Source organism: Apiospora hydei (assembly GCF_038363865.1).
Source record: "Apiospora hydei strain CBS 114990 chromosome Unknown utg000004l_segment0_segment0, whole genome shotgun sequence".
Taxonomy (NCBI): domain Eukaryota; kingdom Fungi; phylum Ascomycota; class Sordariomycetes; order Amphisphaeriales; family Apiosporaceae; genus Apiospora; species Apiospora hydei.
The window spans coordinates 3,594,758-3,618,800 of record NW_027117363.1 but is presented as its reverse complement, the minus strand read 5'-3'; the positions used below and the strand labels follow the sequence as shown (position 1 = coordinate 3,618,800).

Here is a 24,043-nt window from a genome sequence, read left to right as displayed (position 1 = left end):
GAAGCACGCCCATTCTTGTTCTTCCCCCTTTGCGCCGAGAGGGTTGTGCGGGCCGGAAGGAAGCTCTCAGCTGCCGAGCATCATTGACTTGTTCGCTGGTGTATTCCATCTTCACTGGATATAGATACCCATGCAAAGTGAGACAAGCGTCTACGCGATAGTGTCAGTTCATGATTTGCGAGTCGGTGCGAAAGAGTAAGTGAGATGCGGGGCCTCGATTTCCATATATCTTGACGAGTACTGGAAATGATGGAAGCAACCCACCCAGATCGTGTCTTCAAGACTTGGCCGAAGAAGGGAACGAGTAAGTAAACCGTATGTTTCCTCACATGCCACAGATGCCTTCTACAAAAGACAGCTGCAGCAGCACCACACCAGGTATGATCTACGATCGTGAGGGTTTAGGCAGGTATTTCGGGGAACGGTAGGTAGACGGTTGGAACAGCTTACCTACTACAAGGTGAACGTGGTGCAACGAATTCTGGATACCAACGCAAGTGGACGGATGTTGCTTAGAATGATCAGCCTTGGGGTGGGCTTGGATTCTTGCACGCGAAGTAACAGTCCTCTCTCAACTGCAAGTGTCAACGAGGATGGGGATGATGTGGAGCTCCAAGTGCAAGTTGAGATCAAGCTTGCATGCGAGGTCGATCAAATTATGCGTAGGTACCTACTTACATGTAGGTATGTAGGTAGGATGGGGCACGTTCTGGGAGGAGCTGGCCACCTGAATGAAGTACACCTGACACGGGAAGGGACTTCAAACAGCACGTGTAAGTAAGTACTGAAGCAAGTAAGAGGGAAAGAGCGAGCCTGAACTCGTCGCCGAACAAATGGCAGTTGCAAAGCAGTGTTTTGCTAGGTAGCGTAGGCTGCTTCCCAGTCCACCACAACAATTGTACAGCTTAGCTTATCGCTTCAGGAGATCGGGTTTCTCAAGCTCAAAGCATCCATTGATGGAGACGTATGAGTATGTATCTACTGAAGCAGGTAATCACCTCAGTGCATACCATATATGTACATGCAGGTAGGTGGCAGAGGAGGTGTGTCAAGACCTTTCATTCTTTTCGTATGTATTGTAGTGGCGAGCCCATATAGGGGTCGAACGGCCCACCACAAACACTGCTCGACCAGAGCATCAGAGCATCTCCTTCTCAAAAGGAGAATTGATAGTTCTCATCGCCGCTAGGTGTCCCTATAAAGCCTTGAAGTGCAAGACTGACTCTGCATACAGATTTGGGCAATGTTGATCCACAGGAATCCGCAAATTTGGGTCAATTTCTCAGCCCTGCCCTCGATCTCGACACACATTAGGCTTCGGTTTCTTCCGATCGATCTTCTCAAAAGTGTTGATCTGCGTTTCCTTGTAATCGCCGCTCACGGCTTCCCTCAGCCATGCAACATCGATGGGGGTACTCGCTTGTGGATGAAGTCAAAAAGAGCCTTGGAGTTTGGAGCATCGTCCATTACCCCGATGCAGGAGACGCGGGGAATCCCCAGGGCCGATGCCAGACGTTGCTCGCAAGATTTAGAAAACCCCACGAGTCTGATGGGTGGTTGCGGAGGTTGCAAACCGGACGCAGCAGCCACCATCTGGGGCAGATGGCTGTTGATGCTACTTGGCTGGCCAGAACGGGCCACGAAAATGACAGAATATCGACGGCACGGTTCTGTAGTATCATGGGTTCTGATCGATGGTTCCTGCAGATACCGAGTGACATTTGTTAGACCGATGTCCACGTGTCGGCTGATGGCAGGCATCGAAGGGGTGATTAGGCCCATGTCAGTCGAATCTGCTACATGACGCTTTCGTTTCTTCATTCGTTTCCCTTTGGACGGTTGCGCATGTTGCTTCCGGAAGTTTCCCAGAGGTGAGAGGAAGCTAGATGTCGCAGTCAGTACCAAGACACGCCAACCCAAACCAGGTACATGAACAGAGACTCGGAGGTTGTTGACCGCAGCAAGTTGGCAGACCGTCCAGTTGCAGTTTCTTCAAGTGGGACATGATGGCTTACTTGCATAAGAGCTCCAGGATAGCATCTTCGTCATCGGTTGAGATATCTGGCCTGGAAAAGGAAGATGTTAGTTCTCGTGTGCTGGACAGCGGTTGGGATCAGGACAAACATACCACGAGGCTGCAGAATAAGGAGTATCGAGTTGATGCAGATACTTCTTCTTCTCCATCTTGCCAAGTCGGTATGCAAGCAGAATGGAGCTGGGCCGAGAGCATCTATCGTTCAGTGCTCCAACCCGATGGCCAGAGGGTCAGGATCTACAGTCCACCTCAAGGAACACGTGCTGATGATTGCAACGTTTCCTACAGGAAGTAGCGATTCTCGAAGGCCTGGTACAAGCAGCCGTTGACCACCCTTGGTTAGCAAGATAGCATCGATTTTTTGTGCTGTCTTTGGAAGGCGACCCTTTGCTTCGCTTTGCGTGCCCTATCCTGTCCTGATCGCTGGTCCCTGGTCTTCCATGCATTTACTCACTGATTTTATGGAAGCAGAAGATCCCCGAAGCTCAGTCTTACACACATCAATCGGATGGTAAGCGATCCACCTGCAGAATCAACATCGAATATTCCTATAAGGTCCACTAAAGAGGCATCGAGTCTCTCTTTACATGAAGGGAGGTACAGAATGAGGCACGTGCGTTAGGCTTGTGCATCAAGTCTTTGGCACATTGCGCTTTGTCAGTAGCCGCGCTAGTCTGGCTATGGTTAGCGCCTTTGAGAACAAGCTTCTGTTTTGATCAATTGTCCATATCTGCTCTGTCTTCCTCCCAGCAGCGATCTTAGTTCCTACTGCTGTGTGAGGCCCCTGGAAGATGCCGGGGGAATCCGTACAATACGCCAGGACTGTCGAGCAGCAAGCAGTATCACGGTATGCCTGGAGCTCCCGCCAACCCCCTTTACACATGAGATTATGTTGAATCTGGAGTCAAACTAGTACCATATCATACATACTCAGATACTTAAGGTACATGATCCATTCACTCTGGACCGGCTCCAGCATGCGTCCCGTCCCGTCTTTGTCCCCAAAGGCCTACGTCAGTGAAAGGACTCTGCTATACATGCCACACACAATATTGAATACCGTCGTTCCGGTACCACCCCTTACATAAATCACTATGAAGCACTCTGTGAGAGAGCGTTAGTATACCAACCTGACCAGCCAGCATCCTTGATCTCAGCCATCCAAAAGGGGGTAGCGCCCATGCACCGTAAACCTTGAGATCTTCCAAAGCTTAGGCTGCTTGGATTACAATGTTGTTCAGCTAAACCTGGTGTTAACATCATATGCACATGCTACATTGCACGGAGAGTTTGCAAGTAAATAATGGCAAGCGGCATTCCAGCTAGCCTCGATGGAACCTTGATGATGGGCCGTTATGACACTGATCCCCAGACGAGGCTGCTTGCGATCCGCGAACAGTTAAAAGATGATTGTACAGGAGCGGCAATGAGCGTGCGCATCAAGATCTGTACCTACATTTGATAAGTATGCCTACTTTATGTGCTGACTGTTTCTGACTGAATTGACTTTATATAAGCTGTGAAAAGAAGTGGATTTCGGTCACCTTGAAGGTTCAGAGTACTTCAATATCCATCAATGTGGCAGATGAGCTGACGCGCTCGTGTTGCAGATACGCGTAAGTAGTAGTAGGTGGTGAGCTCTATCTTACCTAAGGTACTAGGTAGTAGATTTGATTACCTGCCTGCCTACCTACCTAGGTACCTCCAATACTTGAGTAGCAGGTAACCAGGTTTGATTTGATGCATGTGTAAAACGAGCTGCAGCCTGGTATCAATCAATCGAAGCTCTTCAAGCTACCTGGTCCAAGAAGTTGTGCGTTTGTAAGGCCCCAAAGGCAAAGGCAACATTGAAGGGTGGATCCCCCGCAGCTTGTCGCTCTCTCTCGCTCCCTCTCGCTTGCCTTCTGTTGCGTTGGTTGCACACCTCAAGCTTCTGTTGCAGCTGCCTGCCGATCCAACATGATGGACATCCATCAATCCATAGGTTGAATGATTGGCCATTGAACTAACTCACACCTCTGTGTGATTACCTAAACCCACTCACCCACTCCCTCACACCTCTTCTGTCATCCACCATCGAGGACCACTTCCCTCTCTAGGCCCTGCCTTGCCTTGCCTTGCCTGGATTTCCCGCTGTTGAGCCACCCGTGCGCTGATCTACCCAAGAGAGCACTTTCAGCACTTCTATCTGGCAGATCTCTCCCAAGACGACTGCGATTGACCAACCTACTCTGCTTGATACTACGCTACCAAACTCAACTGAAGCTCGGAAATGACATCTCTTTTCCCTCCCACGGCTCCCAGGTATTTTTCGACGATACCATAAGGCTGCCGGCGCCTGCAGAAAGTCTCAGTCCGCTCCTGCCAAGGGGGCATCTTGATCCCCCACAGCTCCTGTATTTTCCTACATACACACATATCCAGCCAGGCTGGACCGCTGTCACAGGTATGTGAGCTGCCTCTTTAACCACGACCGTCTTGATTCAGTTCATCGGATCCACTGCCCATCTAGCATTCCTGCCCCTGCAGAGCCCTACTTGTTGTTCACCACTGCCCCCCACCTAAAAAATCGATTGTTGAGCGACGGGACACTTCACGTCTACTTCTTTACCAGGTACCTACATCATCTTGGTGGGCAGCAGCCGACAGAAGCTCCGGTGCTCGCTAAGAAGTTGGGTGCCTGCGACTCCCAGAACCCCCCCCACCATACAGCCACTAAGCCCGCCCCTCCCCCGCTCCTAGCGTGACGTGAGCCAAATCCATCGCTGCCAAAAGTCGAGCTGTCCCTCGAAGTTACCAGCAGCGATATCCACCGATCATCAAGAGCTCCTACCCATGTCCATCCCAATGCTATCTGCCTTATCCGCCTATGCTGCTGCTTCCCTGCACTAGTCTCCATGTAAGGCGTTCAACTGAGGATTCACATTCGAGGTTGACCTTGGGGGATAATTGAGCTTGCCAGTACCATATTCCTGTGAACCCTTCAGGTGTGGTCTGGGATTGAGCCAGTTCTTTTTTCTTCTTTCCTTCTCAGTCTTGCGTTGGGCTTGCCCTCTGTTATCCCATCCCACCTTGTCCGCGTCTCCTTGTCCAACATTCTCCCCCACGCGTGCATTCCAATCCACATGCTGATACAGACGAAGCCTGCAAGCCGCCGAGCCATCTCGTGCGAACGCCCCGAGCTTGGAGAGACGTACCTGGAGCTCCTTCATTTGCGTTTGCACCAACCAGATGGACCTGGATTCGAGAGCCTCGGCCGACTCGACAGATCGTGCTGTCTCCTCTGAGCCTTGCTCGACACGCCCCAATCCCTTCGGCGACAGTGATATTGCTGCCCGGAAGCGTCGTCGAACCTCACGTACCGGATCACGCAGTAGATCTCTCGAGTCCTCACTTTCGCGTGTGGACATGCCCGACGAAGCCGCCATAATGCGAGTCGACACGCCCGAGCCTACCGCACCCAGCACACCACCCTCACAATCACGGGGTCTAATCAGCGAACCTCACTCTAGCAAGGTGACAATCAACTTGCGGAACACCGACGGCCATGTTCCCGTCCCTTCGTCGCCCGACTCCCCTTCGACTGCTCGAACCAGAAGAGATTGCATCAAGCCCAGCGTGGAAGCATGCGAAATGGACCTGGGCCCTGCACCTCAAGCAACTACAAGCAACCTTGGAGATATAGATGAGGAGGAGTCGGATGACTCTGAGGTGCAGATTGTCGCCGTCAAAAATGGCGGAAGGGATGGCCATGACGAGCTGAGTTTCACAAACATACGGCCACCTGCCTTCGTTGAATCGCACAACGCTCTGGATATGGACCTGCTCATGTTTCAATTTCCATACCACTCCGCGGATGAAAGCTGCTACGATACTGTCGTTAGGCTTGTTCAGTTCCTACAGCAACGTAGGTCGCCACAGTGTCGACACACTGGCGTCCAGAGGCTGACTGATTTAGAAAACGTGCAATTCGACGAAATACTAGGCAATTTGAAAGGCTGGTTTGACCAGTACCTAGTTGCTGCGAGAAGTACACCTGCAGCTGTTGTCCAATCTTTCGGCGAGAACAAAGCGTTCTGGGCAAGTTTGCCTGATCTGTTCTATATATTCCATAGTAGAAGGTATGGCAGCCGTCTTTTGTTATTTATACCAGCTCACATTTTTACAGGCTTGCTTATGCGAAACCTAGAGAGCTCAGAGAGCTTGCTCGAGCCGTTTTTTCACAGCTTGCACAGATGACGGCATTCTTCCTCGTCCAGGACTGCCGAGCTTTGGAGGCTGCTTCCTACGACGACGAAGCAGGTGAGCCAGACATGTTGTCTGCTTACTACCTTCCTTGTCTTGCCGCTGCCGGTCGACCCGAAGAGCAGAATGTATACCCCGATATGTCGGTGGTACTTCTTGACCTATTTCACAGATGTTCAGGTGGAGCAATGTCCAAACTCAATGAGTTAGCTAGTTTACATCTGAACTTGCTGTCTCGGTTTCCGAGAAGAACCATGGATAACCTCCTGAATATCGCCAACCTGACAACCACCATTCTGCAAGATATCTCTTGCCGGATTGACTATGTACAAACCTCGCCAGAGGCGCGTTACTTGCGGGCTCAGTCAAATTCAGCTTTGGGCCATCACCTCTTCAAAACAATTTCCGATGCAGTACGTATCGTGATTGATAAATTCCTGAACCATTTCGCCCATGATACTGCTAGCGGGATCATTCCCCATCTCACCACAATTCTGCGACTCAGCCTACAGGGAGACCACAGTCAGGCTGTGGATCTTGTGCGGAACATCGGAAGGACCATCCGGAAATTGCGCCAGGATTCACAATTGACACTATATGCCATGAATGGCGATACAGCGTTCTTGTGAAGCTCATAAGGTCACGTCAAATGCAGTTGAGGGTGGCTGCTGTCACAATGCTGTCCCAAGACCTTGTCAACTCCTGGAAAAGAATCAACGATGCTTCCGAGGATGGGGGTCATGGTTCGGCTTACTTGCACTACTTTGCAGACTATTTGGTCGACGCTGGACTGATCGACTACATCTTAGGGCCCACTTGCCACCCAGAGATCACACAAGAGAGTTCTAACATAATAGGCTTCTTGATTGTCACCACTACCTTCACAGCCGCACAAGCAAACCTCTTCTGGGATACAGTGACGTCTACTCAAGATCCTCGTGTGGCCGAAGCACTCATACGTATGTTGGCCAGGATCACAACGCTCATGGGGCCTGAGCAGCAAAGCCTTATGTGGCAACACATGCAAAACCTACCCCTGGAAGCCATGACGCACTACATGAGAGACCTTTGCGATGCGATGATAAAGGCTCCTACGAACAAACAGCAGCCGAGCCCTTCTTCGACCCCATTGACGAACTTGCATTTCAACTTTATACTCAGACTAATGCGCGAATCGTCTGTCTTGGATTCTCAAGGCTCAATTGCTTTCCCCGAGGTACAGCACTTTGCTGTGATGAAATTCAAGGAACTACTCCATCACGGTGTTTCAGTAGAGGTCCGTCAGGTTCTTCTCCTTGAATGCATTACCGACATAGCGGCCAAGTCGCCGACAACATCTGGTAGCCTTACGGCTTTATCACTACTGGTTCATAAAACGGGGATGCCGAATTTGTCGGTGCTTATTTCCGATCATGACTTCGCTCGTCTAATCATAGATGAGCTTGAAGCCACGATATCTCGCGCCCGTCACATTGGCAATGTCATGGTGTATGGAAACACAGTGGAAGGTAATAGCATCAACAATGCGCGTCGAGAGCTCATCTGTTCCCTTATACTAAACCACGGGTCGTCAATCACTCCTACTGATGGTCGACGACTTTGGGACCTACTGGTAGGTACAGGAGCCGTATGCCATGAGGACAGACGAGTTGCCTGGCAGAGTCTGAATACCCTTCGGAAGCATCCCCGACAGGAGCAGAATCCTTACCTGAGCTCATGTCTCCATGAGTACCTACCCACACTTCCGCCAGCATGTTATTGCGAAGGTACACTGGAGTTTGTTCGCTCTAGCCTTCTCAGCTTAGTGAATGACCCAAACAGCGCAGTTTTCGACGAAGAGGGCCGACTGGAGACGGACATCGTTGAGCTTATCTGGCACATTATCCTGACCGCGCCGAACCAGAGCATCGAGAAAGATGCCATCCAAACGCTTGTGAATGACGTTTACGTGGACAGCAGGTTGATCCTATCTTTTCCTCTTCATCGAGCTCGCAAAGTCCACTTTGGTCTAGTGAACAGGTGCCTAGATCAGCTGGCAGTGGCCGCACGAGCACTCCAGGCATTCAACAATGGCCCGTCCAGCGGAGATGATGAACCAATGATCATCGAGGGCCCAGATAATCAACAAAAGGAACAAGAACTGAAATTCGTCAGGTCCCTTCTTGTGTTGCGCACCTTCCAGAGAACCCTGCAGAGTAAATCACATTTTGCTGCCCCGGATCTGAGATCCCTCATGCTCCAAGCGCCGGGCAGCATGGAAGGAGAGTCTGCGGGACTCAAATACCAATCCTTTGATGGGCATGTACATACAGAGGCCAAGCCCCTTAGTATAGGACGACAAAATACTGCAGCGTCCTTGCTTGCCAGTCTCAGAGAAGCGACAGGGTTTGACAACTATCGCATCTTCTATCGTGGTGCACCGCTTGCACCGACCGAAGAACAGATCTGCAAATCGCTGGAGGATCTCGATATCCATGACGGCCTGATTCTTGTCAAGAAAGAGACAGGCACGGTGCTATCTCCTGTAAAAATCAAACCTGGTGCATCGCCTTTGGAGATTGAAATCATGAGCCATTTCAAGCAGATGTGGGAATATCTGAGTATGGAGGAGAGACTGGCTCAGGAGGTAATGCGTTCGATTCGGTTGTGTGAGTCATAAGCTAACATGATCACTAGATATATGCGTTCCTCGTGAAGTTGCCAGCAGATGAATCATTCCTGCAAGCGTTTGAAGATGGTACAGCAACGTCTGAACACATATTCCCACTTGGCCAACCGTTCAAGTGCCTATATGCGATCCACGCCTTACGCGAGTATCTGAGCACACGTCGACTGAAGGCTCAGGTATCGCAGGTAAGCGAACCAGACACTGACGCCCATAAACGGGTGGTGCTAGACCAAAATGAGGCTCTCCTGAAGGCTGCTTCGTTGGTTGTCACCGCCATTTGTAATACGGAAGTCATCGGGCGATGTGCAAATGAGACTATTCGTATTCTACTCACGTTGCACCTGGTTGACAACCTAGTTCAACTGCTAAAAGGTCAGTTGTATAATGATGGCATGCTCCTCCGGCGATGCCCCGCTAACAATGCCATAGAATCAAGTGCCGCCCCTTCCATTATCGGTTATCTTACTCCGGCTCTCTTGGAGCGTCTGTTGACAATCTTGCGTTCCGCTACTACTGCGCCATCTGCTCAGAACAGTATAGAGCTGATCAACCGGAGCTTGGAGGCTCTGCTTGAATGCTGTGTCCGAAGCAACGCTTTTTGGGATACATTCAAGGGGAACCATGCTGTGAAAGAAGCTTTACAGAAGCTTCTCGTCGACGATGACAGGCAGTATGTGAGGAAGGGGGTTTTCAAGCTAATGACCGCCAAAAGCATCTACAACCACAGCCCATCAGGCACACCTGCCCTGGCCTTTGCCGAGTTCTTTTGGCCGATCACCCTTGAGTTGCTGTCGCGTGCTGTCAAGGATCCAGGAAAGAGTGAGGAAGTCTTCAACCTCGCTATTGTACTCATCAAGAAGTTGGGTGAGGCAGACTCACCCGTTCTGAAGATACAGGAATGCCTTTTCCAATGCGGCGATCTCCTACTTCAACACAGCAGCATCGAAGACATTTCTCATCCGAAGCGTGTCGATGTGGTTTCCCATGGGCTGCTTTCTATTCTGCATCATGGAGGTCGACTTCTACGTGCCAGGAATGAGTCGCTACAGCTACCTCCAAACTTTCTCAGGCATGCTTTCCGACGGCATTTATTCCCCGAGGAGAACGAAGAAGGGCCACTCGTACCAGAGGTCTTGTTGAATTCTTCTTCCAGGAACATGCTGTGCGACATTCTCGGCACTTTGGCCCGTGAGACGCCCGGTCAATTAAGGGTTCTCCTGCGAAGTCTCGAAGGGCTGACTAAGTATCGCCTCGACTTCCCGGATGAGCCATACAGATACGAATTGCCTCACCTTTTCGAACGAACCAAAGCCATTCGGTCATCTAGCGGATACCCAGGACTGCGAAATCTCTCCAACACATGCTATCTGAACTCTTTGTTCACTCAACTGTTCATGAACACTGGGTTCCGCCGCTTCATACTCGAGAGGCCCATTAAGGACACAGAGACGCGCCAGCTTCTTAGTGAGACGCAGGTCCTATTCGCAAACCTGCAGGGGAGCATTCGCAGGTTTGTAGACCCCCAATCCTGCGTGTCGTCTATAATGACGTACGATGAAACACCCATCGATATCCATAACCAAATGGACGTCGACGAGTTCTACAATCTGCTATTTGACCGATGGGAGGCGCTACTCCCGGCGGAAAGCGACAAGAAGACACTGAAATCCATTTACGGAGGCCAGCTCGTTCAGCAAGTCAAGTCGAAGGAATGCGAGCATGTTTCTGAACGTATGGAGCCTTTCTCGGCCATACAATGCGACATCAAAGGCAAGGCTGGACTCGAGGCGAGTCTCCAGGCATACGTCGATGGCGAGATCATGGAAGGTGACAACAAGTACAAATGCGAAACTTGTGACCGGCATGTGGACGCGGTTAAGCGAGCCTGTCTCAAGGACATTCCAGATAACCTCATTTTCCATCTAAAGAGGTTCGATTTCAATCTGAGAACTCTCCAGCGAAGCAAGATCAATGACTACTTTCCTTTTCCGAGCAAGATCGACATGCAGCCTTACACTATTGAGCACCTCAGCAATCCATCAGACAAGGCCGAGCCCGACACCTTTGAACTGGTCGGCGTCCTAGTTCACTCAGGCACTGCTGAGTCTGGTCATTACTACTCGTATATTCGCGAGCGGCCTAGTACGAATACCGCACCTTGGGTGGAGTTCAACGACGACTTGGTAGATACATGGGACCCTTCATTGATGGCAAGCGCTTGCTTTGGCGGCCAAGACTATCGCTCACACTTCGACAATGGACACGTGTATGAAAAGAACTACAGTGCATACATGCTCTTCTATCAGAGATCTTCTTCGCTCAAGCGCGAACAGGCCGAGATGGTCGCTTCTGGGATTCCAGGTCCCCTCAAATTTCCCCTGCCTTCTGATCTGGAGCTCGCGATCAAGGAAGAAAATTGGGCCATCATACACAGACACTGTACCAACGACTCCACGCACATCCCCTTCGTCGTTAAGGTCCTTGCAAATGCATGGGAGGGCGACTGTGCCGAAGACCATGCGATTCAGGATAGTGCAATTAGGGTTGCACTCGGTCACCTCGATCAAGTGGCCTCGCGTGCCAAGGAGACGCCGGATTTCGAAGCTCTTTACCATGTCCTGGTAACCGTCTGCAGAAAATGCCCTCGGTGTTGCTTTTCGGTTTTCAATTACTTTCAGCTGCGTCCCGACGCTCTCCGAAACTTGATACAGCGCAACGCAGACCCGGCAATAAGACACCAGATGGGAACTGTGTTCATCTTTGTACTTAGTGCTATCAAAGCACACTTTCCCGCTCATTACGGTATCTCGGATACAGATGATTCTGTGTCGGACCAATCCAAATTGGCTGGTCCTTCGATCATGTCGGCTGGTGGTTTATTCTCCAGACTTTGGGATAGCTTTCAGAGTGCAATCCGCGCCTGGCCCGAGTTCTTTGGGGTCATGGAAGACTTTGCACAGATGGGAAGACCCGAAGCGGCCGTTCTCCTACAATGGGGCTTTCTTGAAAAGCTCATCATGACGATTGCTGCCGATGTCGATTTTGAGGGACTCCCGTTGCAATACTCGCGCCTTGTTGCTGTGGTCAACAGGCGAATGGCCACCAAGCCTCCCAATTACGAAAATGCCATCGCTTTGATCGACACGCTCATGGGTGTGATGGACACCACCATCAGTGATGCATCAGACCTGGTGGACTGCACCGACGAACGCTTGGCCATGTCGCTTCGAGAACAGACCATCCCTTATACTGCTGAGGAGATCGGGTTGCTTCATAGGACCTGGCCCGGCCATTCAGCCGGAATGTTTGTTGATAAGCTAATACAGATTGATCAGAATGCGGTCGCCACCGATTCCATTATTGGCCGGCTTATGGAACTGAGCGAGGGAATGGACACCAACGTGCTGAACACGTTACGCTACCGCATCACTGGCCAAATGGTCTCACACGCTGTGGCTCCGTATCTACGAATGGCAGTCCTATACGTTCAGACCAGCAAGAATCCGGATGGCGTCGATACCCTCATTAATCACGTGAACTCGCAGACCATGGCGCTACAAAATGCTGCCGAGGGCCTAAACTTCCTTGACTTCTTCAAGGAGACATTTGATAGTTCTCGGGTCTCACAAACGAGCCTAGACGATGTGGAGATTCAAGGGCTACGTAATCTGCCCCGCTGGGCTCCCGGCCTTATTGGATCGGTCGACCGAGCCGTGAGCTACTCGACCGAATTGTTCCTCCACGACGTCGTGTTTTCCCACGGTCCATCTCCCAGCTTTGGCGAGGATGAAGGTGGTGCCATTCGTTCTCAAGCTGTTACCCGGGCGGGTGCCGAGATCGCGATCGAGTGCCTGGCGTACCTTCGAGAGACCTATGTGGCCCGAGGGGCTCAGGCGCCCCGAGACCCAGTCGGACGTTTGGAGTCGATTATCAACCTCTGCGAAGGATACTTCCATGAGGATCTTGGCGTTGATGGTTTGAGGGAGCAGTACCAGGAGCTTCGGCAAGGTAAGTTTGATGCATGCTGGCAAGGCAGCACTGGTACCTTGAGCTAACCTTGTGTTATTCTTAGAGGTGTTAGAGCCAGTGAGACGCCTCACGGTCGATGAGATCGAGGAGGATGGATCTGGTATGTGGAGCGATTCCTCTTCCTCGGCCACCCTAGACGAGTTGAGCTGATTGAATGAAGACTGGGACAACTCGATTGCTTCATCGGAACAAATGGACAGCCTGGCCGACCTCAGCATGCAGGCCATGGGCGAGCTTCAGGATGCAGAGATGCAATGATAATGTTCGACCTCAGGGGGGCTAGGACTACTAATGCCCCCCAACTACGAATGAGACAGAGGCATGATACCTGGATTTATGAATGATGACGGACACAGGCGTCGGCACGACCCCCCCCCCCTTCGTGCCTTTTTTTTTCTCCTTCTATTTCTTTTCCCCAGCGATTTGCCATGGCCCTGACGAGGGTGCCTGGACGGCTGGAATGCATAGCACAGGAGTGTCTGGCGTCTCAAGGAAGGGAAGGATGATTACGGCCTCATGAATCCAACATGGTTCATTAGGCAGGTTTTAGAGGGCCAAGGGATGGCCTAGTTGTGTACGAGTTATGTTGATTGCATAGAATGCCGGGAGGGCGTCAGACTCACTCTGAGCAGCCCAGGATGTGCACCGGAAGAAGAAACAGGCAAAGAACAGATATTTAGCGTCTTGGTGGCGAGCTTAGAGAAAGTAGCTCCTACATGGCACATCATTTTCTTTGCATTGAATGACAAAAACAATTGCCCCCAGAGACTATTATTAGATGTGAAGACTGGGCTCAATGGGCTTGTTGTCGGTCGGGGCGCTTAGATGAGGAGATCAGCAATGGGAATGTGGTTTGGGGAGAGAGAGGGGAGTGATTGGCTCGAACCGGTTATATTCCGGTGCGGGCAGAAAGGGGTGCAGCAGACAAGGGAAAGGAAGGGACCAGATATATAGAATGGAGAAGATCAGTAAAGTAAGTTAGGTAGGCATCGGTCACGCACATTAGCTTGTGCAGTGGAGGAAGAGGGAGGAGTCCGACGATGAGGAGGAGAAGGGGGCCGGTGATGGAGACGAAGGGTCGGAGCCAATTGCCAGGCAACAAGCAAAGTGATGAAGGTCGGCAGGTGGTAAGATGGAAGCTGGCATGGTTGCATATACATGTAGATATTTCCATTATACCCACGCAGATCTTGGTTGGCAGGGGTCGGCAGCTATTTTTGGGCGAACCCTGGACGGGAAACCTGGTGCGAATCCGGATTTGGCGGCTTGGCAATGCAGTCGTGGGGAATTGGGGAATTCGACGTTCTATTTTAAGCCGCCTAAGCGCTGGCCCAGCATGCTAAAGATACTAAACCTGCAGCTAACAAGTCACAGATCACGGCCACAGCAAGTAAGTAGGTAAGTAGCAGCAGCAGTGTGGGGTTGACGAAGGGGAAGTAAGTCAAACAAGACGAACGCACCTATTGGATTGGGAGTAATTACTGACATAGGACTATATTTGTTGTGTGTGTGCATATATCTATATCCAGCACAAAACACTTGCGGTGCCTTCGATTGATTGAGCGACTCCACGGGATGCGCGTCAATGCCGGCGAGTCAGGGACGGGAAAAGATGGAGCAAGTGATTAAGCTGAGGCTGATTCATCAGCCCTAAAGGTCTAGAGTCCTGACGATGGCTGGGCTGAAACCGTCAAAAACGCACATCGGGTTCTAAGGGCTCGTCATCGCCGTTGGTTGCGGCTTGCGGCTTGCGGTGCGAGGAGTTCCTTACATCTTTAAACTTACCTCAGAAAGATAAAGTATTCAAGGGAGGTTGATCGACCGAAGGCGAATGGGAGGAAAGAAGAAGCGAAATCTAAAATAAAAACAAAAACGTGACGAACGACCACATCTCCAGGGCCCACCCGGGTCCCTGTCCATGCCTGCAGCTGCACCTGCACTTGCACTTGCACCTGCATGCAGCAGGGGGGAGGAAGAAAGAGGGAGGGGGAGGGCAGTCCCTGAGGTTCAGTCTGGCTTGTCTCTCTCTGTCTTCGTTTTGCCCCCGAGTCACAGGTCACCTTTCCACATCACACCGTCGCCGATCGACCTGCATACCAACATGTAAGCAGGTATACGTAAATAATCTGAAACTTAGCGTCTATGGTCCACCCCGGCCCATCACTCGCGTCACTTCCATCACTCGCATCATTCAGCATAGCATGGCATGCCATGGCATGGAAATCCACCCTATCACAGTGGCCGTTCCGTTTCGACATGGCCCAAGATAGAAGACTCGCAGAAGCCAACCGACGACTCGCCCCGCGAACCATGCAGATCCCTTGTCTGTTTCATCTTCTGTCCTAGGCCACGAGGGCACGAGGGCACGATTCCCCTTTCAGGTCAGGACTCAGCAGCCAGCAGTCTGGCGGAACTTACTATTCTTGCCTAGCCGCTTACAACCTCACCTCACCGGCCTACCCCGGGGAGACTGGGGAGACGGGGGAGACTGGCGGGCTAGATGCGTCTCCCAATCGGCCAATCTACTTGCTGCTTGTTTCATGTTTCCAACTCTGTTTCCCGTTCTCAGATACATCAATCAAATGAGAACTTTTACTCCGACGCGCTGCTTACATCTATCTACATCATATCCCCCCCCACCCCGACTCGAGCATCAATCTATATTAGTTGCGCTTGCTCCCCCAAGGCAATATCGAAACTAGAGAACCTCCTCTCTGGACCACTTCGTTTATTCACTTCTCTAATCCACCCTTTTGGCCTGGTGCCGTCATCTCAAATAGTCTAATTCCGAGTTACCCTGTACTCCAGGCATTGCTACTACCCATCCATCCGTAATCAGCCAGACGACTGGCTTCTCTGGCACCATGTCGCTGCTCAAGGAACGCATCTCCTCGCCCCTTGAGGCAGGCACTTCCATTCTCGACTCTCAGGGCATCCCTCCTTACTTCACCGACGCTCTCGAGTACATCTCCAGGCGACTGGCCCGCAAAGCTCTGCACGTCACTCTGATCGTCGTCCGCAAAGAGTACCAGGTGCCATCGTCCTGTGTAACTCCCACCTCGTCCTCGACCTCCAGTCCGACGTCTTTTGAGTTCACCATGCCTGGCTCGCCGTCGCGCTTTGCATCGCCAGTAGCCGGCCTGCGCCAGTTGGTCCGGCGAGGCACCAACAGCTCCCAAGCGTCTGTCTCATCTGTCACGTCCGTCGACTCGGGCTATGGCAGCACCGCCTCGTCCAGCTACTCACCTTCAATGCTACCCTTACAAACACCCCGGAGATGGCCAGCTACCCCCGGAAGCCCGCCCTTATGCACGCCCATGACGCCCCACACGCCCTCCTCGGTCACGACAGCAACGTCGACCACGTCAAATGCCTCGGCTGGCGGGCCCAACCACTTCGGTATCCGCCTCCTGCACGCTACGCCATTGTCCGCCAAGGACGAGAAGACACTGCGCGCCACCTTCTACAAGGCAGAGCGTAAGTATCGCGCCGGGTCGGGTTGGCTACCGCCCGCCACCACGGCGGCTGCGTGCGGGCTGAGCGGCGACCTGATCCGGCGTTCACTCCTGCAGAACGAGGTACTCTTCTCTGCTGAGGGCCTAACTCTCCTGGGCCTGGACCGTTTATACACATTCAAGGCCGCACTGTCAGCTTATGCCCGGACAACGCTGCCGGCTTCGTCGCTGACCAAGCCGTTGCTGCTGCCCGCCGACCGTATGATGGAAGATGCCGTCGATGAGCTGCGGCGGCTAGTTCTGGCCAACGGTGGGCGCCCCGTGACCAAGGCCGACCTACACCGCCGCTATGACTGGATTGGTGTCAGTGCCAGCGCCCTCAGCGACGTTGAGCGCATGTACCGGCGAGCGTACGGTGGCTGTGACCGGGTCGGCGCGTTCGAGGTCACGGCTGAGGATGTCGGCAGAGTCTTACTGGACCTTGCCCCTCCTCCCCCTCCTCAGCATACCGTACATTTTCCATCTGCCACGCAAAATGTACCCATTGTCAAGATCGGTACGCCGCCGAGTCCGAAAGGGCCGGTACTCAAACTGCAGACCAAGTTTGACGACAACAAATCTACGCTGGCGCACAGGCGCCTGAGTAATGTTAAGCAGCCCGGCATTGTCCGGCCTCAGCCACGGAAACAGTCCCGCCAAGGAGACCGGGACTTCGAGGACTTTGAGATCACGCTGGACGGTCTGGAAATCACCAACAACGACGCCGACGAGGACGACGGAGACGGAGATGTGACCGCGCGCCCGTTCACGACTGGGAGACCTTTCTGGAACAGCGCCGCGGCTGAGCCGTCGTCGTCGATTGACGAAATGATGATGATGAAATCTCAGACGCATCTCAGCCCCATAGCGGCTGCAGATAATCACAGGATATCTCGGCTCTCTGTATCGTCAGCGTCGAGGCATGACGGACCCACGACACCAAATGGGTACGACGACATCTCGCCCATTACGCGAGGGGAATGGGGTTTCCTGTTCGCGGGCGATGGATGGAGTCGACCTCGCCAAGGGGCTGTGGAAACTTGTTAAAAAGAAGATTCGAAAGAACCGCAACGATAGAGAAAAAAACAGACACGAGGAAAGCTTTGCGAGAAGCTGCTGATGTTCACATGATGTATGAAACGATTAGACATGAGGCGTTTGGGACCAGGGGGCAAGCCACGGGTAATGGGTATTTCTTCTTCTTCTTCTACTTCTTGTATCATAGCCTTTATCCGCTGCTCGATTGCAGCGGAGTAGATAGACACAGCTGGGTATCCCAGGGATTGTGTGTTGACTTTTATAGACATTTTTCTTCATGATACTCGTCAATTTTGCTTTCCGTGGCCTTTGCCTATGAACGCCACTTGCTATGCAATGTGTATAATGACATACTGCTTCTTCACACCCTCTCGCTTAATACAAAAAACTTCCATGATCACTCACCATTCTAAAGGGGGACCGAAAAGTGTATTGGGGCTGATTGACGGCCACCTACATGCCAGTTCCACAGGAGTATAGGAAAGTAAACTCTCGCAGATACAAACAACTTGCTACCTCCAGCCGTATCGCGACCCAGCCTCGCGCTGGTTGCTCTTGCCCTTGGCGAAGCTCTCCTCGAGCGCGTCGCGCTGGTTGTGGACCTGGGTGACGAGCTGGCGTAGGCTGTGCTTGCCGGGCGCGATGGCGCGGACGGGGTTGAAGGTCTGTTGTTCGCCCGACGCGCGCAGCTCCTCGTTGTGCGCGTACTCCTTGTCCGTGTTGAAGTCGATGACGCGCGACGACGACGACGACGAGGCGTCCGGTGGCGCGCCGCTGCGGCCGAAGAGCTCGCGCCTCGCGGCTTTGGACAGGTTCATGCCCGCGGCGAGGTGGTCGAGCGAGGCGGCTGATGAGGCTGCGGCTGCGTCTGGGTGGTGCAAGGCGCCGTGTTGCGCGTCGTAGGCTGCGAATGCCGCGGCGGATTCGGCCTCCGCTGGCTCTTCGGGCGTGGTGAACATGGGTTCATATGCGCCGGTGCTTGCTGGGGCCGCGTCGGCGGGTTCGTCGTGCGCGACGGAGAATAGGGATATTTTCTTCTTTTTCTTGGGAGGCTCGGCTGATTCTGGTGCGGGCTGAGATTCGGTCTGTGGGGGTGTTTCTGTGGCTAAGCTGGCTTTCGCGGTCGTCGTTGTCGTCGTCGCCGTTTTCGCGACCATGCCACTGTTCTTCTTCTTCGCAGGTTTCCGCGATACCGATAACGGTTTGAACATCATGGGTTTCCCAACTAATTTGACTTCGTCTGCCGGCTTCTGCCCGGCCGGTATGGTAGGTTGCGTCTGCTGCTGTGACATAGACCCCTCGCCACCCTCGTAGTCGTTCTGGTCTGCACTCCTGCTGAAGCCGGGCGCGGCGCCCGTCTTCAGGTTGACGCCAGGGCGGCGCGGCGCGCTCTTTGCGGCGCTGCTCGCGACGGTGGCCGCTTTGCCGGCGTTCTTGGGCGGCGGTAGGAACGAGGCGAAACCGCTAAAGGCACCGCCGCCACCTGTCCTGGCTCGCTTTGCGGAAGGCTCGTCGCCGTTGCCTGCTGTGGATGGTTTTGATTCGTTTGACGTCGAAGCGCCGGGCAGGCTGACGACGATCTTGCGTGGGTTGGAGCGATCGACAACTTTCTGTACGGGCTGCTTTGCGGTAGTCGGCTGGGGAGGAGTCGGTTTGGCAGTTGCTTCGGGCTCCGAATCAGAGTCTGAGTAGTCAACTAGAGCCATGCTGAGTGTGTAGTTGCTTTGCGACGGGAGAATGAGGAGTTCGCCAGGATAGAACGAAGCGATGATGATGATGATGATGTCGATGGGCGCAGAAAAGATTGTGTTTGGTGAGGCTCCAAGCTCTTAAAGTTGGAGTGCATATGATTGTGGGGAAGGTGCCATGCGATGATCCCTGAAGGCAGCACTAAAGTGCGCTAGACGGCGGGCGTCCAGGGGAGTTTAGGTACGTAGCGCTGGCGCTGGTGAGTGCGGGACAACTCGAGAATCGCCAATCGAATCGTCCGAGATATTGCTGAAACTCCTCCAGCCGTCAGAATCACAACCCCCATATCATAAGGCTGGTTCTCTGGTCCTCTCGATCTCGAAAGCCTACACCAACAGTGCGACAGGCTCGTCACAGGCTACTCTACTCGGACGCCATTCCATGCTGCTGCTAACGCTCATTGTATAACTTCAAAAAGTAGTGCCTTCCTTCATTTCAATTCTTGCAGCTTGGTCTAGAATGCGGTTGGGGCTTTGGGTTCAGGACCGAATCGCGCTGTCTACATGCTAACCCTCCAAAACCACTCTCCTGCACCGCGCAACACCGACTCTTTTCGGCTCTTGGACATCGGAATCGGTCGATAACACTTATACCAAGATCGCCCTCGGCTAAAGCCAAGTTATCACGACCTCTGTGCGGCTAGATTGGCTTTGTTGAAGTTGGGGCCATTCGGGGGGCCGTGACGCTTCCCCAACAACGGAAGCGACAACATCGCGCACCTTCTCTGCACCTGAGAGGCTATCACTGGTGCTTTCCCAGCATGTCGCTCATTCAAATTGAGGAGTATGGCTTCCGTCTCGGCTGGAGAAGGCCATGGTCACTAATTGTATCCCTGCTCTAGTTTGGTTTCCTACCAGCTGCGAACTAGCTACCTCAGCGAGGTGGCCGACGGCGTTGGAGAACGACTCATTACCCTCAACGATGGTTTCCTGAATACCGCCCCTTTCAAAGCCGCCGGATGGCGCTCAAACCCCGCCCACATCAAGCGTACTCCATTCCCCCGATATCCCAACCGCGATCGCGTCCGAGTACTTCCAAGCCGCCCCGCGCGCCATAGGCCTGACCCTCGAAGATGAAGCCGAGGAGGGAGGCATGCTGACGGGAGTCAGCGGCGACACCCCTGGTCCCGGGGCCGCTACGCGACGGCGGCGGGAGCGGCGGAGGGAGCAGATGGAGGAAGACGACAGCAGCGATCTCAGCGACGAAAGCGACGACGAGTCAGACCAGCGGGCCGCTCAGCAGATACGGTTTGCGAAGATGCCCGTCCGCAACCGGTCCGGCTCCTCTCCGATACAGTCATCCAACTTGAGGCAGGCAACTACCATGTCATCCCCAAGAGCTGCCCCGGGCGCCCGGCGAGGGTCTCAGTCAGCACTGGAGACGGTTAAGGAGAGGCACCGACGGGACACCGTGACGAGCAGTGAGGTTTCCTCAGAAAATGAGTTCGACGCGTCGGGATTCCATAAGCAGAGGGAAGCATCAAGAGCTGCCGCTCGAGCTGTTAAACTACAAGCCAAGATCTCGGCAGACCCTATCCAGCCCGCCAGGAGAGTAGAAAGCGATCTCCTCGCCGAGGAAGAGGATTCGGACATGTCTGATGGGTCGTCTGCGTTCGCCGAGAGCGTCGATTCAGCCTCCATCCTTGCCGATGTAGAGGATCCCGTAGTGAATGCCTCCCCCGGACAGCAGGTAGTGGGCACACCACCGAAGCAGCTCATGCGCCAGTCTACCGTGCGGAAGCCCCCTACCCAGCCGACACCAGGGTCGTTACAGGCTCTTCCGCCCCCTAGGCCACTTAGCATCATCAGGCCATTGAGCATGATGCAACCGCGGAGTCTGCTCTCCGATGCCTTTAAGGCGAAGAAAACGAAGCCCGCCATGCCCTTCGAGCAGTTTGCTACTTTATCCGGCCAGGGCGATCCAGATCCATTCCATCTGCGCATCTATGTCCCGTCCTGCGAGACACCATCGAAACCTTTCGAAGTACTCATCCGGAAAAGCATACTGGAGGAAGACGGTTCGTTTAGGCCCGTAACAGTAGCCGAGTTGATAGGTCTTAGTCTCTGGAGATATCACGAAGAGAAACTAGAGCCCCCTATTCCAAGCGACAAGATGAGTGTCAATTGGTGGACATTACGTATGGTTGATGGAGACGAAGTCGACGATGACTTCCCTCCCTTGAAAGAAAGAAGCTTCTCAATGCGTTTACGACGGCAAACAACCGGGCGGGCAGGTCCAGGTCTAATTCCAAAGTCCACGACGATTTCGGGCTGGTGCTGGCATCAGAAGAGGAGTTTGAAGAGAACCAGGAGATGACGCCACAATACGATCAACAAGAAACTGCCGAAGAGGCTGAGGAGGAAGAACCCACCCCTAAAAGCACCCCTCAGGCCCAGGCCTCGGAGTTTGTGCCAGCTATGCCTCGGCCTAACCCAATCATCAATACGACTTATCGGCATGACTCGGCAGACAAGCCAACACCGCCTACTATGTCGGCTACCCCTACTGTCAGGGGCGAGAAGAGGTTCCTACGGGTACACATATTCTCCCAGGATGCCGCCCCCGGCCAGATGCTCACCTTGGAAGTGACGACGGAAAGATATCTAGCTGAAGTTCTAGACGAGGTCTGCCTGAAGAGACGTCTGGACAAGAACACGCACGTTTTGAAACTGCCTGGCTCAGGTGCTGTGGTTATGCTGGACCGCACGGTCTCGTCCATCGGGAATGTGATAGATTTGGAGCTACACCGGCGGCGGTTCGCTACGGATGGTCTCACCCTCACCGGGTCCCCCAGTGGCTCTTCCCCAAGGTCCATGTGTGGGACAATGCTATCGCACCGCAGAAGAAAAAGAAGGACAAGGTTGCGACACCTCATCCTCTGGCACAGGAAAGCATGATGCTCGACGAGGCTGGCAGTGGGTCGGTCAATTACAAGAAGTACATTGTCTGGCGAAAGCAGGCCATGCGGTTCGTCGGTCTCAACGAGCGCATCTTGCGGATTGATGGGGAGTATGTCACCATCCAGCCTTCTTCTGGGGGCAAGGTGACCCGAGAAGGTGGCAAAACTACGACGGTGCATTTTAGCAACGTCGTTGGGTGCAGTGTGTCGCGCAGGCACCCGATGAATTTCAAGGTAAGCCGAAATTGCCGAACTTGTCTGTCTGTATTTTGATCGCTGGCTAACCCAGTTTCCCCTGTTCTTTTCTACTTCACAGTTGCTCGTTTTCAAAGAAGACGTGAGCAAGCGGTATGATTTTGAGACGAAAAGCGTCGACGAAGCGGCGGAAATTGTTCGCGAGCTGAAAAGGGGCGTTGCTCCTTACAACAAAGATATTTAGAGAAGCCGGGCAGGCGGGCGTACAAAGCAAGCTGGGAAGGCATTCTTTGTACATCGAGTACATAGGTAGTGTGTTTCAAGACGTAGTTTGCGGGCGTCCCACGAATGAGGTTTGGCGATGTGGATCGAGGCTACGCACAGCTTTGCGGTAGTAGATTCATATGGCACACGTACAAGGCAGATAGATACAAGCTTGCGATCTGGACGAACGTGATAGGTCAACGAGGGGGACGCGTCGATGGGCACGGTAGGCATATCGCCCAGAAATAGCAACGATGCAAGTCAGAGTCACTCTAGAAATTGCGCAATACAGGTTTGCCGATGATTCAGGCTGGGCTGGGCTAGAACTGCTATGTTGGCCCGTCGTCATGTATCCGGCCGGGTCCATGCAGCAACCCAAGATTAGAAAGGCAGACAGTTGAATCATCAGGTCTACCGATCGGGCGGTCCATTCCAGCATTTGGCCAGAAGCGAGGCAGACAGGGAGTAGATGTGTGGAATTCATAAGGGCGAGGGAAGAAAAGAGAAAGCCTAAACCTGCCGCGTTGGTGCCTTCACACAAGATGATGACGAGCCAGGCTAGGCCAGAGAATGAAACAAAACGTCGTTACACGCGAGAAGCAAGCCACTGGAGTTGAATTGCGTCGATGACATGTGCTACATATGCGGTACAAGGTAGCGAATACATTGATTGTAGCAAACGGAGGGCAGACAGACGGGTGGTTGCAGCAGGCGAGAGGGCCTTGGGCAACTTGGATAGGGGGGCGGGCGAGCCACGGCAGTGAGTGAGTGAAGCGTTGGCGATGGCCATCTCCCTCATGGAAAGGCTGCCTGGTGAAGGACGAGTGAGCGAGAGGTGTATTGGTATGGGACTTAGGTGATATAAGAAGATATCGCCCCAGGCAACTACGTCCGCCGTCGGGTGGACTGATCTGATCGATGTCGATATCAACCAAGTAGGTACATCAACACAAGTACTGGAATAATCGAAGCTGTAGTCACGGTTATCGATTGTTTGATCGGGTGGTTACCCAATCTGATTAATCTATTTGTTGCTCTGGTGCCCAGTTTTTCTATTAATTCCAGTTCTGGGCCGTCGCTTCCCTACATCCCAATTTCCAGTGAAGGTGAATACAAACGCGAAGCATTGAATCACCACCACCCACAACAAACCACCTCCAACACCACCACCACCACCACCACCAAACCCTTCAAAACCCTCCCGCCCAAACCAAACCACATCTTTTTTCCTTTCCTACTACTGCCCCTCACACCAAAGGGAAAACCAAAACATCTCTCAACCTCCACACCTATTCCTACAAAGGTCACCAACTTCTTTTCGTTCTCGAAAGTTGCCTCTGCCGTCTCTACCTCCCTAGGACCTAGGACTGCATCCCTAACCTTCGACAACAACATCCCACAAACCAACGCGTAACATCGCAAACACT

General features: G+C 52.9%; 6 protein-coding genes across 6 annotated transcripts; 3 read left to right on the top strand and 3 right to left on the bottom strand.

Moving 5' to 3' along the window:
• Positions 1-1,389: 1,389 nt before the first annotated feature.
• On the bottom strand, positions 1,390-2,184 carry PG997_003670 (uncharacterized protein; the record flags this gene model as incomplete). Its single annotated transcript, XM_066807985.1, has 3 exons — positions 1,390-1,990; positions 2,016-2,066; positions 2,129-2,184. The coding sequence occupies 3 exons, from the start codon at positions 2,182-2,184 to the stop codon at positions 1,390-1,392; spliced, it is 708 nt and encodes a 235-aa protein (XP_066671603.1).
• Positions 2,185-4,923: 2,739 nt separating this feature from the next.
• Positions 4,924-5,463, bottom strand: PG997_003669 (uncharacterized protein; the record flags this gene model as incomplete). The annotated part of the gene is made up of 1 exon (XM_066807984.1): positions 4,924-5,463. The coding sequence occupies one exon, from the start codon at positions 5,461-5,463 to the stop codon at positions 4,924-4,926; it is 540 nt and encodes a 179-aa protein (XP_066671602.1).
• A 1,493-nt stretch (positions 5,464-6,956) lies between these two features.
• On the top strand, positions 6,957-13,235 carry PG997_003668 (ubiquitin carboxyl-terminal hydrolase; the record flags this gene model as incomplete). Its single annotated transcript, XM_066807983.1, has 5 exons — positions 6,957-8,906; positions 8,957-9,320; positions 9,378-12,956; positions 13,021-13,077; positions 13,138-13,235. The coding sequence occupies 5 exons, from the start codon at positions 6,957-6,959 to the stop codon at positions 13,233-13,235; spliced, it is 6,048 nt and encodes a 2,015-aa protein (XP_066671601.1).
• Positions 13,236-15,841: 2,606 nt separating this feature from the next.
• PG997_003667 (uncharacterized protein) lies at positions 15,842-17,518 on the top strand (the record flags this gene model as incomplete). Its single annotated transcript, XM_066807982.1, has 1 exon — positions 15,842-17,518. The coding sequence occupies one exon, from the start codon at positions 15,842-15,844 to the stop codon at positions 17,516-17,518; it is 1,677 nt and encodes a 558-aa protein (XP_066671600.1).
• A 503-nt stretch (positions 17,519-18,021) lies between these two features.
• PG997_003666 (uncharacterized protein) lies at positions 18,022-19,215 on the bottom strand (the record flags this gene model as incomplete). Its single annotated transcript, XM_066807981.1, has 1 exon — positions 18,022-19,215. The coding sequence occupies one exon, from the start codon at positions 19,213-19,215 to the stop codon at positions 18,022-18,024; it is 1,194 nt and encodes a 397-aa protein (XP_066671599.1).
• Positions 19,216-20,350: 1,135 nt separating this feature from the next.
• Positions 20,351-22,596, top strand: PG997_003665 (stress-activated map kinase interacting protein 1-domain-containing protein; the record flags this gene model as incomplete). The annotated part of the gene is made up of 4 exons (XM_066807980.1): positions 20,351-21,303; positions 21,444-21,984; positions 22,053-22,391; positions 22,474-22,596. 4 exons carry the CDS (start codon positions 20,351-20,353, stop codon positions 22,594-22,596), a joined length of 1,956 nt encoding a protein of 651 aa, XP_066671598.1.
• Between the last annotated feature and the right edge of the window lie 1,447 nt (positions 22,597-24,043).